Source organism: Aquarana catesbeiana, linkage group LG11 (assembly GCF_042186555.1).
Source record: "Aquarana catesbeiana isolate 2022-GZ linkage group LG11, ASM4218655v1, whole genome shotgun sequence".
In the NCBI taxonomy this organism is placed as follows: domain Eukaryota; kingdom Metazoa; phylum Chordata; class Amphibia; order Anura; family Ranidae; genus Aquarana; species Aquarana catesbeiana.
The window spans coordinates 141,669,717-141,686,894 of NC_133334.1; the positions used below are offsets into that span (position 1 = coordinate 141,669,717).

At 39.1% G+C, this 17,178-nt stretch overlaps 1 protein-coding gene across 2 annotated transcripts in view; it reads left to right on the forward strand.

The window, feature by feature from the left end:
• ZNF423 (zinc finger protein 423) overlaps positions 1-17,178 on the forward strand; it is a 442,417-nt gene that overhangs the window by 384,767 nt on the left and 40,472 nt on the right. For both annotated transcript variants that reach the window (XM_073605003.1, XM_073605004.1), the window contains exons 6-7: positions 5,292-5,423; positions 10,295-10,410. In XM_073605003.1, coding sequence (XP_073461104.1) covers positions 5,292-5,423; positions 10,295-10,410 — 248 coding nt within the window. The remainder of the gene's footprint in view (positions 1-5,291; positions 5,424-10,294; positions 10,411-17,178) is intronic.

Here is a 17,178-nt window from a genome sequence, read left to right on the forward strand (position 1 = left end):
GGTCAAAAGCTTCTTATGCTCACTGTAATGGCTGGAAGGCAAAACAGCAGCCCGTATCCTTTTTTTTTTTTATGTTCTTTTTATACACGAGAAAGCTTCGCCAGCTGTCAACATCGCTGACCAGAAACATCATGGTTGGCTGTACGAAAGATTCTTTGGGCAAACCTTGAGCAAGGACATTCATTGGTTGTTTCTTTAGACAGATGTTTCCAGAACCTAACCACGTCAAAATACCTTAACTTAGGCTCGATTTCACTTCAAATGAATGATACCAACGTTGCCAAAAATTATTTGGACTGCAGCTTGGGTTACCAAACAACACTAGAGTGGGTTTGTTCAGGTCTTTTGAGATAACAGGTTATCACAGATCTATGCTGGGAACCATGTATGTATGAAAAAGTAGAGAGTGAAAGATTACTTGCATGCAATGCACAGCTGCACAGTTAGGGAAGAATGCTGCATATACAATGAGTAGATTGGCACTGGGAAAAATACTTTCATACTCTCCTCAACATATAGCTAACATGTAAGTAATGTGACACCAGGAGATGATTTACTAAAGCAAATGGGCTAATCACTTTGCAAGGGAAGTTACACTTTGCTAGGGGATATACCTCAGATAGTGGTGAATGTGGTGAAATTTTACTTTGCCCATTCATTGCATTCATTCATTGCATGCCCATTTATGTTCAAGGAAATAAATAATAAAAAAAAAACAGCATATGTGCTTGCACATGATTAGATGATGGATGTCAGCAGAACTTTACCTCATTCAAGCTCTGAGTTGAGTTGCATCTTGATATAGCGCGGTCCTTTACCCCGCAGGGTCCCGACGCGCTTACAAACACATACATATATACACATACTAGGGCCAATTTATAGATAGGAACTGATTAACCTACCAGCATGTCTTTGGAGTGTGGGAGGAAACCCACGCAGGCACAGGGAGAACATGCAAACTCCAGGCAGATGGTGTTGTGGTCAGGATTTGAACCAGCAATTCTATCGCTGCCAGGCGAGAGTGCTAACCACTACACCACTGTGCTGCCCGCGCTGCCTGCTCTGAAATCTACTCCTTTAGTAAACTGGCCACATTGTGTCATCACATCAAAGAATTGCCATTTTGCACTGTGGCATTAGGCTGCATGGATATTTGGATAAAAAGGAACAAATTAAGATGCAATTGGGCTTTGTGTCGTGCAAGTCTAATGACAGCAGCTTACTAGTGACAATCCTGAGCATTCCTGCTTTCAACATTCCCAGTCATTAGTGGGCTGTACACTGGCACAATTAGAAAAGCAATTGATGCATCAGCTAAATACTTATTATTAATTACACTGCATGCCCATCAGGAGGTTGCTGTAATTGACACAGCCCGTAAAATTGTAAGAAATGCTGAATGCATCTGTGCTTTGTGACAGATTTCCATGGATCAAAAAATACAAAGGAGGCACATTTATTAGTTTTCCCTCCTAGTCTTATATTTGTTTTCAGCTTGACATGTGCAGACAGAGGTCTATTTTATAGTATTCTATTATGCCACTTGGTATGCAGTATATTACCATTGTGGACAATATATTTTATTGAGCTATAGAACAAGACTGTATGTAAATGAATTCAATGCAGTAGCACATGCCAGCAGAATGCTTTTGAAAAATGAGTATTGTGTAGACAGTGCAGCAAGGTCAATGCTTCACTAACAGGCACTAAATTATGTGACTCAAAAAAATTATACAAATTCCTGCCTTTGACATCTCAAGACACCGCCCAGGTTTCACCTTCAGAATTCACATAATTGGCTCTGATTCGTGTCTCTGCCTCCTCCCTTCTAGACCTTTATGGAAATAAGTAGTTGTCTGTCAAGGATCAAATGCTTTTGCAGACAAAAGTAGGTAGTGAGAACATTACAGGATACTATCATCTCCCCATGATACTTGTGCACAAAGCTCTCTCTGTGCCTCTTTTGGCCTGACATAGTTTCAGCCTGACAGAATCCAGCAGGCCTGCTTGTTTTAAACAAGAGCACATCCTATTATTTTTTTGCGTAGTGAAGTGGAAAATGAATGCTTATTACTCTGCTATCCATTTTTTTTTTCTTTTAAACATAATCGTATCTTCATCAGTCAGTGCTAATGGATGACATTTAATTTTCTTGTTGGCTTTACAATGAAGGGTTAACTGAAGTCAGGAGAATAAACTCATTTAGTATTGAATTTGCAGAAATAAACATAATTGTGCAATGTTTCTGTGTCCAAATCAGATTTTTTGATCATGAAGAAAAATAAAAAAATACAAATTTCACTTTTTATTAGCATAGCACCTGGCATCTAGAACATATCTGACACAACTAAAAAATTAAAAATGCTTTTATTGCCTTCCCTGTCAATTTATTAAAAACAATTCATAGATGTCAGTTATATACTGTAAATATAATCTGGAAATTGTGAATTCACATGGGTAGGGTTTTGCTACCTTTTATAACTTCTTATACTGTTCTGTGTTTTTCTGTGCAACTTTATGCACACATCATTTGAAAAAGTGTATGTAGTAGTATGTTCAATGTTACAACCTTCCCAGTATCTCTTACTTTGTACAATGCCACAGAAAATGATGGTGCTTTAATAGTCTGTATTATTAATCCAATGAAAAAGGGTGTAGGTACATTTGCCTAATGTAAGACATTTTTGGCTGGTTTGTACTTTTTTTTTTATCTAGCAACCATGTTAAACATATAAAGTAAAAGCTCAGAGGTTTAACAAAAAATTATTGAAGCTATGAAGCACTTAATAATCAGCTTATAAAAATAGCATATATATATATATATATATATATATATATATATATATATATATATATATATATATATATGCATTAAGTGCGTTTGGTGACCAGTGATCAGTACTGAAAGTTTGTTTTAAATATGAATCTCATTCATTATATCATAAAGCAAATATGTAGACACCCATAATAAACTCTTGTGCCTTGCTCATTCTCAGAAGCAGTCATCACATTATCTCTGACACTGCCTTGTCACAGAAAGAAAATAAGAGATGTGTTAGGATGTCATAGGCACCTATGTGTTCATAAATAATTCAGTAGGTCTCCTTTGTGAAATGTGTGTCCAATGTGTGTCCATTCTCTTTTCTACACAAAGCTCTCTGAGAAGAGATAGATAACTCTTATTTAGAATTATGTTTTCTGAAATATGGCAACTCCAAAAATGGCATATTACTAATTAAAAAAAAAATATATATCAGAGGTTAAAGCCACAATAAAAAAAAAAAAAGCTAAAGCTATCAACTTCATACATATTGGGCAGTGGCACAACTGTTTCATAGTATAGTTTGTGATCTGCTTTTTGCAGTACTGTGCTATATTGTCATAGACGTTTAATAAAATGTCAAAACAGAATGTACAAACACACTTCAAAATGAAAATAAGACGTTTCCTGATCCTCCTCTCATCCCCACATCACTAAGTATTTCCAAAATATTCAAAATGTAGTCTTCAGGTATTTATTTATTAGAAATTGGTTAGCCTCAGGGCTGTATGCGAGTACTTACAGTAAATGGGAGGCAAATTGAAGAAACTCTGTACCCCTTTTCCTCAAGGGTGCACAGTAGTCATTTTTGTTGGCTCTGCTAATGTGCCCTTTTTTCATCCTCCAACCCAAGGATGCATTACATTTTATTAAAATAGCCAAGTAGTTTGTCCTACAAACCTTCCCTTATAATCTATCAGAATGTTGCTAGCTTTTTTTACCCTCCTACTCAAGGGTGCATAGCAGCTATGTATTTTGGGCCTGCTAATGGGTTCTGTACCTCCTCAAGGATGTAGAACAACCACTTACTTTTTCAGTGTTGCTCCTGTGTCCTTTTCCTCATCCTCCTCCACTAATCTTGCAAGATCTCCACCAACTGGCTGTGAGGAGTTGGTGAAATTTTGCTGCTATCCGCAGGGCTGGTCCACAGACCTCAACAACACTGTTGTGGGTTTAAAACAAGTCCAAAAATTGCTCCTGTGCCCAGCATCTTCATATCAGCTTTGCCTAACACCCTGTTTATGCACCCTGTTTTTGGGGCCTTTACTAAACCACAGCGTCAGGTAGTTGGCCCCCTTTATTCTTGGCAGAATGCCAAAATATTTTGCACAGAAATCCATCCCTGCCCTCCAACAGCGTGTGGAATGCCAGGTGGTAGAGGAGGAATACATAGAGGAGGGTTGGTGTGCAGCAGTCAAGATAAGGTTGGAATGTTGGGGGTAATGGTGGTGAGGAAGAGAATTGTTGTGTTGGCAGTGAAGAGAAGGGTTGAGGTGCTAGCAATGCGGGGGACATTTGGCCTGGCTTCAGAGGAATGTTTAACTGCTTATGATCCAAAGGTAAAGTCCAAGGAGGGAGCACAAAGTGACTCACTCTGAAGGCGCATGGCAAGGAAGCACTTCGACGCATTTCCTGATGGTCGTTGGATCCGCCGCACTGGAGGCAAAGCTGCAGGGTGAAACCAAATGGTATAGGTGGCTTTGGTTCCACACTTACTAAAATATTCAAAGCTGCTATTAGTGTTCAACATGTCACTTGTGTGCAACCATGGTATGCTCCAATGTACAACCTTTATATTTTCACTACATTTTGCTGTAATGTAGCATTATTTAGAATTGGGTATAGCAAGTTTTTTTTCGGTAAAACTGTATAATATAGCAGCAACTATCTCTCTTGCAAAGATGATTTTTTTTCCTGCCTACGCCAAGCCTCCAACATACACTGACTGTGTATATGACTGACTATAAACATAGCACTGTTTAGTAGTATAGCAGGAACTATGTAGCACAGTAAACGTTCTGTGATATCTCCCCATCTACTCTGTCTCATCCAACACACATTCACAAAGGGCTCCTGGGAACCCTGATTTTTCTAGGGAGGTGGCTGGAAGCTTATCTCTAATATTTAACTACCACCAATTTTTATCAAACCTTGTTTTACTTGCAATGCACACATTTCAACAAGGAGTTAAATATATTGTGTATCCTGCAATTAAATTTACCCATGTAGCCCTAGCCCAAAGTATATACAAGATATTTGGTATCTGTTGGATAATGGCAAAGCCAAATCTTTATATATATGTTTTTCCCCTTGATGCTTGATAAAGTTTAACTATATTGATATACTGTCCTTGGGACAGATTTCCAGAAAAGTGAATAGTGTTGAATGTTTGTGCTTTGGAGCAGAATGCTGCATTTCAGATACTAATCTACAGTGTCGCTAACAAGTGTGTATCATTTGAACCTTGCAGAGGAAGGAATCAATCACGAGTGCAAGCTGTGCAACCAGATGTTTGACTCGCCGGCAAAGCTTCTGTGTCACCTGATTGAACACAGCTTTGAAGGAATGGGAGGAACATTCAAATGCCCTGTTTGTTTTACAGGTAAGTCCACATTTTTATTGTGCTGGGCTTGATTCATAAATAATAATAAAATGGTTGGTCACTTGACTTTATTGTTAATTGGAGCTGTATTCAGGCTCATTTAATTAGCTACATGAATTGCTAAATAAATTAACTTTTATTGAGCAGGCACATGCAGTTTCTTTTCCAAGTGTTAAACTTGCAAGCTTATTATCACCAGTACCTAGGATCATGTAGTGTTACTGTGTCATACTATATCCCTGTTAACACTTTAAAGCCTGAATTTGGCTACACCTTTGTGACGAGACCCACTTTCACTGTTTTGACTAAATCATAATTACATTTAATGTCCTGTTCTATAATTGGTAATAATGCACATTTCTATCATTCTTTTATGGTATATTTGGAACATTTCCTTCGAGGCATATGTATTGGTAGGTGTTGGAAATTAGAAATGAACTAAACAAGAGTTGTATCTAACATTTTGCCACATAAGGAGCTATAACCCATTTTGAAAAAAATACCAGAATATAGAGATTAGCTGTTCTTACATTTAGTATTTTAAATAACCCCAAATTTTCAAATAGCAAGTTGCTTTATTTAATTCAGCTGGATTTTTCATTTTAAACACTTTTTTAACCAGCACAATTTTTACATTTCTGCCAGGGGCCCATTCATTTGAAAATAGATTTGGCATTACTTAAATGATAAGTTGACCATCAGGAACATGTTACATGTTCTGCCTGTCTTCAGAAGGTCGCTTTTGAGACATCCATGTTTGCTCAGATCCATGTAAAAAACAAACTTGTGTAATCACGAAGGGTGGAATTATTTAAGCAGACTTGCATCCGCCTGTTTCTATCCTTTTCTGGTCCACTTAGTAAAAGTTGACTTGAACAAAAACTTTTGTGTTCAGTCCAAGAGACCGGAATGGACCCAAAGTTGGGCAGATATAAGTGGATGCAAATCCGATTACATCTGCCCACCCATAAGGATCGTATGTGTCTGGAATCACATATAAAAAAAATGAGCAGGCAGACTGCCCATGCAAAAGGGACCCTGTATGGAACATGTCTTCAAAATTTCAAATATTACCCCCAGTCTTATTGCAGATTTTTCTGCTTATGATTGGTTAGCCTTTGAATTGCTATGCTGCATGCAGTTCAGCTGTGCAACATTACCTATATATACAGCATAGGCCCATAAAAGACCTATAAAACAAAAGTTTCAAGATCTGTACACAAAATTTATTGTTGCTCAGTGCTGTCTTTATGTAGCCTTAAAGCTTCCTCTTCATTTCTACTGTTCCGAACTACAACACATGCTGGTGTTTAAGAAATCAGTTAGGTTATTATCAGAAATTTGACCCGATAGACCAGAAAATGGACCCGATACGCACTACAAAAAATTATCCACAGTCCAGCTCAATATGTTTAAGGGTTGGGTAATATGCCACATCCCTGAATATCATGTGTGGGAGTTTTCCCCCAGATAATAATGACAACAGAGTTTTAAAAGCATGGTTGACCGCAGTCACATCTTGTTAAATTAAAACAAAAGGATGCAGTGGATAAAGCCATCTGTGGACATTTTATCGTTTTTTTTTTTTCGTATTAACTGCTGTAGTGCTAGTGAATAAACGTAGTTTTGAATTAAAATGGTCTAACATATGCAAGGATAGTAAACCTTTTGAATAAGTTCTCCAATTAGCCCTGGTTCACTTTCACACCGATGCGATTTCGTATGCATTTCAGAACACATGGAATCATATGACAAGTAAAATAACATTATTTTCTATGGTGGCTGTTCACCCATATGCAGTCCAAACGCAATGCATTTTTAAAAAGGGTCCTGTGCGTGTTTGGTGTGGTGTGATTTTTATCTCCTTAGAGTCTAATGGGTGCATAGCCATTCCAGTGTGATTTCTAATGGCCTATAGTGTCTTTCTGAGATGATTTCCAGAGAGATAGAGAGAATCACAGCTGTGTCCAAATCACATTGGAATCGCATCTGAACCTGCATTAAGTCACACTGCACATTATCCTTAAAAATGGCACTAGAAACCTCTGTCAAATTGTATCACATAAGTGTGAACCTAGGCTTACTAATCCTCTTGTGAATTCTAAACGTTCAGCACAGTGGCCAAGTGGCACCTCCTCCTAGCAGCACTAGAGTCACCCATTCAAATCTCAACCATAGCACTACCTGCACAGAGTTTGCATGTTTTCCTTTTGCCTGTGTGGATTTCCTCCGGGTACTCCAGTTTTCTTCCCACACTCCAAAGACATGTTGATAGGTTAATTGGATACTGTATAAATTGGCCCTAGTATGTGTATGTATGAATGTGAGTTAGGGTCCTTAGATTGTAAGCAACTTGATGGCAGGGACTGATGTGAATGTATAATATGTATATGTGTAAAGTGCTGTGTAAATTGAGAGCTCTTTGTAAGTACCTGTAACAAAGTATAGCCTAGTACACACTGTAGTTTTTTTTTCATTCAACCCAGGGGGCTGAACAAAAAAAACTGCCAGCTCAGCTCGAAGCCACTATAACAACAATCTGATGTTAGTACAGCGATCTCCCTGCTGTTCTGTTGTGTTCTGACAGGGGGACGCCCCCCACCAGAAGACTCCGGTCAGCGCTCTCAACCATTGGGAGACGGTCAGCTTCTGTCAGACTGGCTGCAGTACACTCGGGCTGAATGTCGGACGGTTTCTATTGAACCGGTCAATGCCGCCCAATGTTAGGCCCATGTGTATGGAGCTTAAGTCATGGCATAATATAATACATGTTAGATGCTTCCAGCATTCTTTAAATGTCTATGATTACTGTCACCTGTATTGACAAAGAGATGAAAAGATAAGTTCACCTTTTATTTATTTTTTTCCTAAATTCCAGCTCCCCTATGTACCAATATACCATTCATGTATACGCCATGGCCATACACTATGCAATCGGATTGTATATTGTATATTTAGTGAGAAGGGTGATCACTGATTTGATTGCATTTCATTTAAAAAACGTGCACCTTGGAATGGGTGGGTGGATGATGCAGGGTGTGTGCTAATGAGATCAGCTGGTCAACTCCTTCCTGTGGCATGACCTACAGTCTGTAAGAAAATAAGACAGAAGCAATAGATACGCTTGGAAACATGGATGGAGGACAGTAAGGTGCGTGTCTGTAGATTTTATGGAAAGCTTTGATATTTTTGCAAAAAAGTACATGAATGCTATATTGGTACATAGGGGAGTTGGAATTTAGGGAAAAAAAAGCGAAAAAAGGTGAACTTAGCCTTTTAATAACTTATGAATCACAGAGGGTGCAGTGATTCTAGCCCTACAGACTTGAAATGCCTGTGCCCCTGACAGGATACAAGTGTTTTTTAGTACCTTATTTTTTAGCTCAGGAAGGCCTCCAATGAATCCCATCTATGGGTTTCCTTTTAATTTACTTTCGAGATGATGAACTCATTACAACCCAACTGAAGATAACTTGAGTTATCAACTAGAGTAAGGTTGGCTTAGATCAGTGGTTCTCAACTCCTGTCCTCAGGACCCACTAACAGGCCAGGTTTGCAAGATAGCTGAAATACCTCACAGGTGAGATCATTTGCCTGCTCTGTGATTGCAGTATTCTAGTCTGCATCTCCCCAAGGTAATACTTAAAATCTGGCCTGTTAGTGGGTCCTGAGAACAGGAGTTGAGAACTACTAGCTTAGATGAACTGATGTCTCCCTGATATTGAGGGTTGGGGATACATGTCTGTCCTTTGCAGCTTCAGGAACCACTGGCAATAATCATGTCACAGCACATACATGGGTAATGCCTTATTTCCCCCTTCACTGAGGAAGTGATAACAAACACATCCAATATCAGAAGTGCTTATTGTCACCTCCCCTGTCACATGAGGTCTTCACAACAATTTGGGTTTGGACCTTCCTTAGAAAACTACACTCTGATCCCTTTTGTGAAATGTATGCAGGCACATTCAAAGAGTAGCTCCACTCAGTCTGTACTGACTTAAAGGAAAAATCCAGCCAAAGCTTGTTTGGCTGTACTTCTCCTGTGGATCACAGCAGTGCAATCAGTTTTGCACTCCCGTGACCCATTTTCAGCAGAGAGTGGTTTGAAGTCTCTGCTGACGTCACAGGAATCAGTCCACTCACTGCGTCATCCCGCCAATGGGAGTCTGGATCCACCAGGTGCCTGGACTGATAGCCGTCTCAGCCTCTCGGCGAGCCGCTGAGAGCCTGAGAAAGCCGCTCCCCGCCCCTACACAGCTCATCGCTTCAGTGAGCAAGGAGGAGCCAAGTGGAGAGCTGCTGATTTACAGTCAGCAGCTCTCCGCTCGGGGAGCTGTGAGAACCGAGCCATTGGTGGTGTTTGATCACTTGGTTCTCAGTGTAGAAGCATCGGGGGACAGATGCAGCATTGGACCAATGCTGCATCCACCTAAGAAAGTATGATACTGAAAAAAAAAATCCCTTACTTCTCTTTTAACAAAACAAATCAAATAATGGTACCTACATAAACTGCTCTGCATAGTGGTATTGAGTTTGTTATTATTGCACTCTAACATTGGTGAGTACAAAACCAATTTAGTGTCAGGGAGTATTGCAGTTTTGCAATGCCCAAAGGTTAAGTGCCTTTCTTGGACTATCACACAATTCATTTTCCAAACACTCTCAAATCCTTTAGTAGATCAACCTCAATGCATTTAACTTTCCTTTATCGGATACAGAAAACTTGGATTGTCATGGAGAAAGCCAATGCTTTGAGCATCGATTGGACATTTTTTTCGTAATGGGACTTTATTTTTAATAATCGTGACTAAGTGTTACTTGTTTATACTGATGACCTAGATTTGATTCTAATCCTTACTCTGTTTTAGTTTTTGTACAGGCAAATAAGCTACAACAGCATATATTTGCAGTTCATGGGCAAGAGGATAAAATCTACGATTGTTCCCAATGCCCGCAGAAGTTCTTCTTTCAGACAGAGCTTCAGGTAAACCTTTTTGAATATTTATATTGTGAACTTTTTTGAGACTTATTATGTGCCTATCCATACCTAGTATTTAAATATAAGATGTATGCTGGAAATGAATGGATTATGTAAAGGAAATGAATCTGTTGCTTTGTATTAAATATTCCTACTGTCACATTTAGTATGTGTGAATGCAGGAGATTTTTTCCACAAACAAAATTAAGTTGTGGAGATGCAGATAAGGCAGGCTACAGTGAGGATTGTAAAGCATGTGTAAATCCTGACTATGAAGTTCCTATGAGCTTGCTTTTGGTCTGTTGAATTATTTTTTTACATATTTTATTTATTTATTTCAGCTACTTATATAGCGCCGTCAATTTACGCAGCACTTTACATATACATTGAAAATTCACATCAGTCCCTACCCTCAAGGAGCTTACAATCTAAGGTCCCTAACTCACGTTCATACATATTAGGGACAATTTAGACAGGATCCAATTATCCTACCAGCATGTCTTTATATTTTGTTATATCTGTTTGATAAGTTCAGTACCTGTTAATCCTGCCAGAAATCCTCTGAGCTGGTAACTTCCTTTGCTGACTTTCAAAGGTTCATGTTATTTTCAGCTAACTTTGTGGACTTTAAAATATCACAAATGTTATGGGGAAGAGGAAAAAAGAAGGTGCTTTTTGTAGTTCTAAAACCATTCATGCCCCAGTGTGACAATGCTGCTCTTTCATATACAGTATTATGAATGAGTGTCATCCTAGAAAAAAAACAAATGGTTACTGGCTGGATCCACAGGTTGGAGGAAAGATTGGCAAGCTGTGATATGTTACATTTTTAATCTTAGGTTTAGATCTGCTTTAGGCCTCTTTCACACGGACTGTCCGTTCAGGTCCGCCTGTTAGTTTTTTAGGCGGACCTGAACGGACACTCCATGGAGGTCTATGGAGCGTCAGATGTCAGCGGTGACATGTCCACTGACATCCGACCCGCTCCGATCCGAAAAAGTGTAACGGAGGAAAAACCTACTTTTCCATCCATTTTCGGATCGGATCGGGTGACGACGGACTCTACGGCCCGTCATCATCGGATCCCCCATAGGGGAGAGCGGCGCTTTGACAGGTCAATTTGCAGCGACGGACCTGTCATCTTCCTGCTCAGCGGGGATCGGCGGAGCGATCCCCGCTGAGCAAGCGAATGTTCACGGGGCGGATCATCACTGATCCGCCCCATGTGAAAGAGCCCTTAAGTATTATTAATATTATTATGTTAATATTAAACAGGATTTATATAGTGCTAACAGTTTGCACAGTGCTTTGAGTAATCCTATATTTTTAATCAACGCACATCACAAACTGTAAGTTAAAAATGCTATATTGTGCACAAAATTCTACATGCATAGTTTAATTACTGATGAGAAATTATTACACAGTTATAAAATAAACTATTTTACTATCACACTAACTTAATTATGATTAACATAGAAATGCAGTACTGCTCAATACCAAAGAATGATACGCACACAGTACACATATTTATAAGCCCTTGTTCACATTTATTATGCTTCTGCTGTTTTGCTATAATGCATGACAATGGAAAATACATTGTTATCTATCGTGCTGGTTCACACCTATGCAACATGATGCAGTGCAACATTTAAAAAGGTGCAGGTGCTACTTTTGGTGCAACATAGTTATTGGCCCATGGGCCTCCCATGGAAATGCGTTGAAAATTAGTAGACATGTGATTTAGCTACTTTTGGGCGCATTTATATGCATAACAATTATTCTTCATCCCCTAGCAAAATCTACTATAAGCAGGCTACAGGCAGAATGGAGAGAGCACACCAGATAATGCTGATACAGCTGGTGCGCGAAACGACATTGCTTTACGTTCCTAAGGACAAGAATCACTGCATGCGGGAGAGGGCATGGAATGGCATTGTCCATGCAGTATGTCAATGGGATTGGTTACCCAGTCTCACTTTAACTGTGGCTGCTGTCGAAAAAAAAAAAAATTACATAGAGAACATGACTGATAAGTAGCACAACTACATATCACAACACAACAGAGAGAAAATAGATAAAAGGAAAAAAATGCTTGATGTTATAGAAGATATTGCTTGTCAGTGGCCAAAAGAAAAACATTATAGCAAGGCCCAGTGTATCATAATATGTTGCAGAAACCAAATATGTTATAGTCAACCAACAAGATATTGGGGGAGATTTACTAAAACTGATGCACTCAGAATCTGGTGCAGCTGAGCATGGTAGCCAATCACCTTCTAACTTCAGCTTGTTCAATTAAGCTTTGGCAATAAAACCTCAAAGCTGATTGGTTTCAATACGGAGCTGCACCAGATTTTGCAACCTTCAATTTAAAGGGCCAGTTCACACCAGATGCAGTTCCGTGCGCTTTTTTTTCTGCACTAAAAATGCATGCACAGTGTTTTCCATGTATTCCAATGGCTCTAGTTCACACCGATGCAGTCAGTTCCAGTACTGGAAACTGACTGGAACTGGCTGCATTGGTGTGAACTAGAGCCATTGGAATGCATGGAAAACAATGCGCATGCAGTTTTAGGGCCAGTTCACACCACAAAAATGCACTCGTACGTTCCAGATCAGTTTTTGCTTACAGTTCACATGACACGCAGTTCCACTGCATTTTTGATACAATTTGCGAGGTTCCAGTACAGCTCTGTGCTGAAAAAAATGCAGCATGCTCTACTTTTTTTTTCTGCACCGGAAACTGACTAGAAACTGACTGCACTGGTGTGAACTAGAGCCATTGGAATACATGGAAAACACTGCATGCATTTTTAGTGCAGAAAAAAAGCGCATGGAACTGCATTTGGTGTGAACTAGCACTCAGTAAATAACCCCCTCTGTATTTTACCAATACTTATGGAAGAACACTTTCTGGCCTCTCTCTCTCCCTCCCCTTATGTACCTCCCCTTTGACTCTGGCTTTGGGTATCAGTAACTACTATTCACTATCAGAGTCTATGATTGGTCTGAAGTGTTCAATCATATCTTTCTTGTGAAAGTGATTTGATGGTAATTAAAGCTTCTTTAAAACCTACCTAGTATCATCCAAAACTCCTGAAGTGTTCTCTCCCAAGATAAAGCTAGCCATAGATGGGTAGAATTTTGAACAAACATTTTTAGAAAAATAATGTTCTAAGAAAGTTTGTACAATTTTCTAATCATTAGTGGGTCAAGTCGATGTTCGTTTTCGACCACAGTGATGAGAAAATTCAAAACAAATTTGTAACAGTATATGTGGTTTTCGTTCGGTAAAGTTCATTCATTCCAAAATAAAACGATAAAGTCAAATCTTTTGAACGACATTTGAATGTTCTAAGAATTTTTGTATGAATTGTCCTAAGACTAAGACTTTTACTAAGAATTTTTATTTAAAATTCTTTCCATCTATGGCCAGCTTTACACTTTCTCTGAGATTTCAAATTCCCACCTGTGTTAACATCATACATGAAAAGCCACACCAGCTCACCTACGCTTGGGTGCAAAGTGATCTCTCAAAGCAGTATTGAACCCGAAAGCAAACATGTATTGTTTTGCAGTTTACCAATTCTTAGATGTGGTGGCTGCATTCGTTTTCTTCTTTAGGCATTTTTCCCTTATTTTCACCTGGTGATATGGCCAGTAAATTTGTTTTTCAAAAGAACAAGCTCTCTTGCAGATGTTGCAGTTAGAGGGATGAGAGAAACCATTTACCACTGACGGGGGGTGCTTACCATGAGAAAAACTGAGAAAAAAAGCCTAAAATATGAGAATGCATCAATCACAACTAATGATTGGTAAGCTGCAATATAATACATTTTTGATTTTGAGTTTAACCACTTCAGCCCCGGAAGGATTTACCCCCTTCCTGACCAGAGCACTTTTTACAATTTGGCACTGCGTCGCTTTAACTGCTAATTGCGCAGTCATGCAATGCTGTACCCAAATGAAATTTGCGTCCTTTTCTTCCCACAAATAGAGCTTTCTTTTGATGGTATTTGAGCACCTCTGCCGTTTTTATTTTTTGCGCTATAAACGGAAAAAGACCGAAAATTTTAAAAAAATTATATTTTCTACTTTTTGTTATAAAAAAAAATCCAATAAACTCAATTTTAGTCATACATTTAGGCCAAAATGTATTCGGCCACATGTCTTTGGTAAAAAAAATGTCAATAAGTGTATATTTATTGGTTTGCGCAAAAGTTATAGCGTCTACAAGCTAGGGTACATTTTCTGGAATTTACACAGCTTTTAGTTTATGACTGCCTATGTCATTTCTTGAGGTGCTAAAATGGCAGGGCAGTACAAAACCCCCCCAAATGACCCCATTTTGGAAAGTAGACGACGCCCCAAGGAAATTGCTGAGAGGCATGTTGAGCCCATTGGATATTAATTTTTTTGTCCCAAGTGATTGAATAATGACAAAAAAAAAAAAAAAAAATTACAAAAAGTTATCACTAAATGATATATTGCTCACACAGGCCATGGGCATATGTGGAATTGCACCCTAAAATACATTCAGCTTCTTCTCCTGAGTACGGGGATGCCACATGTGTGGGACTTTTTGGGAGCCTAGCCGCGTACGGGGCCCCTGAAAACCAATCACCGCCTTCAGGATTTCTAAGGGCGTAAATTTTTGATTTCACTCCTCACTACCTATAACAGTTTTGAAGGCCATAAAATGCCCAGATGGCACAACCCCCCCCCCCCAAATGACCCCATTTTGGAAAGTAGACACCCCAAGCTATTTGCTGAGAGGCATGTTGAGTCCATGGAATATTTTATATTTTGACACAAGTTGCGGGAAAGTGACAATTTTTATTTTTTTTTTTTGCACAAAGTTGTCACTAAATGATATATTGCTCACACAGGCCATGGGCATATGTGGAATTGCACCCCAAAATACATTTAGCTGCTTCTCCTGAGTATGGGTATACCACATGTGTGGGACTTTTTGGGAGCCTAGCCGCGTACGGGGCCCCGAAAACCAATCTCTGCCTTCAGGATTTCTAAGGGTGTAAATTTTTTATTTCACTCTTCACTGCCTATCACAGTTTCGGAGGCCATGGAATGCCCAGGTGGCACAAACCCCCCCCAAATGACCCCATTTTGGAAAGTAGACACCCCAAGCTATTTGCTGAGAGACATGGTGAGTATTTTGCAGCTCTCATTTGTTTTTGAAAATTAGGAAAGACAAGAAAAAACATTTTTTTTTTTCTTTTTTCAATTTTCAAAACTTTGTGAGAAAAAGTGAGGTTTGCAAAATACTCACTATACCTCTCAGCAAATAGGTTGGGGTGTCTACTTTCCAAAATAGGGTCATTTGGGGGGGTTTTGTGCCACCTGGGCATTCCATTGCCTCCGAAACTGTGATAGGCAGTGAAGATTAAATTAAAAATGTACGCCCTTAGAAAGCCTGAAGGCGGTGCTTGGTTTTAGGGGTCCCGTACGCGGCTAGGCTCCCAAAAAGTCTCACACATGTGGTATCCCTGTACTCAGGAGAAGCAACAGAATGTATTTTGGAGTGTAATTTCACATATTCCCATGGCATGTTTGAGCAATATATCATTTAGTGACAACTTTGTGAAAAAAAAAAAAATTGTCTCTTTCCCGCAACTTGTGTCACAATATAAAATATTCCATGGACTCGACATGCCTCTCAGTAAATAGCTTGGGGTGTCTACTTTCCAAAATGGGGTCATTTATGGGGGTTTTGAACTGTCCTGGCATTTTATGCACAACATTTAGAAGCTTATGTCACACATCACCCACTCTTCTAACCACTTGAAGACAAAGCCCTTTCTGACACTTTTTATTTACATGAAAAAATTATTTCTTTTTGCAAGAAAATTACTTTGAACCCCCAAACATTATATATTTTTTTAAAGCAAATGCCCTACAGATTAAAATGGTGGGTGTTTCATTTTTTTTTTTCACACAGTATTTGCGCAGCGATTTTTCAAACGCATTTTTTGGGGAAAAAACACACTTTTTTAAATTTTAATGCACTAAAACACACTATATTGCCCAAATGTTTGATTGAATAAAAAAGATGATCTTAGGCTGAGTACATGGATACCAAACATGACATGCTTTAAAATTGCGCACAAACGTGCAGTGGCAACAAAATAAATACATTTTTAAAAGCCTTTAAAAGCCTTTACAGGTTACCACTTTAGATTTACAGAGGAGGTCTACTGCTAAAATTACTGCCCTCGATCTGACCTTCGCGGTGATATCTCACATGCATGGTGCAATTGCTGTTTACATTTGACGCCAAACCAACGCTTGCGTTCGCCTTAGCACGAGAGCAGTGGGGGACAGGGGTGCTTTTTTTTTTTTTCTTTATTATTTTTTTGCTTTTTTATCTTATTTTTAAACTGTTCCTTTCATTTTTTTTAATCATTTTTATTGTTATCTCAGGGAATGTAAATATCCCCTATGACAGCAATAGGTAGTGACAGGTACTCTTTTTTGAAAAAATTGGGGTCTATTAGACCTTAGATCTCTCCTCTGCCCTCAAAGCATCTGACCACACCAAGATCGGTGTGATAAAATGCTTTCCCAATTTCCCAATGGCGCTGTTTACATCCGGCGAAATCTAAGTCATGAAATGCTCGTAGCTTCCGGTTTCTTAGGCCATAGAGATGTTTGGAGCCACTCTGGTCTCTGATCAGCTCTATGGTCAGCTGACTGAATCACCGGCTGCATTCTCAGGTTCCCTGTTGAGACAGGAGAGCCAGAGAAAAACACGGA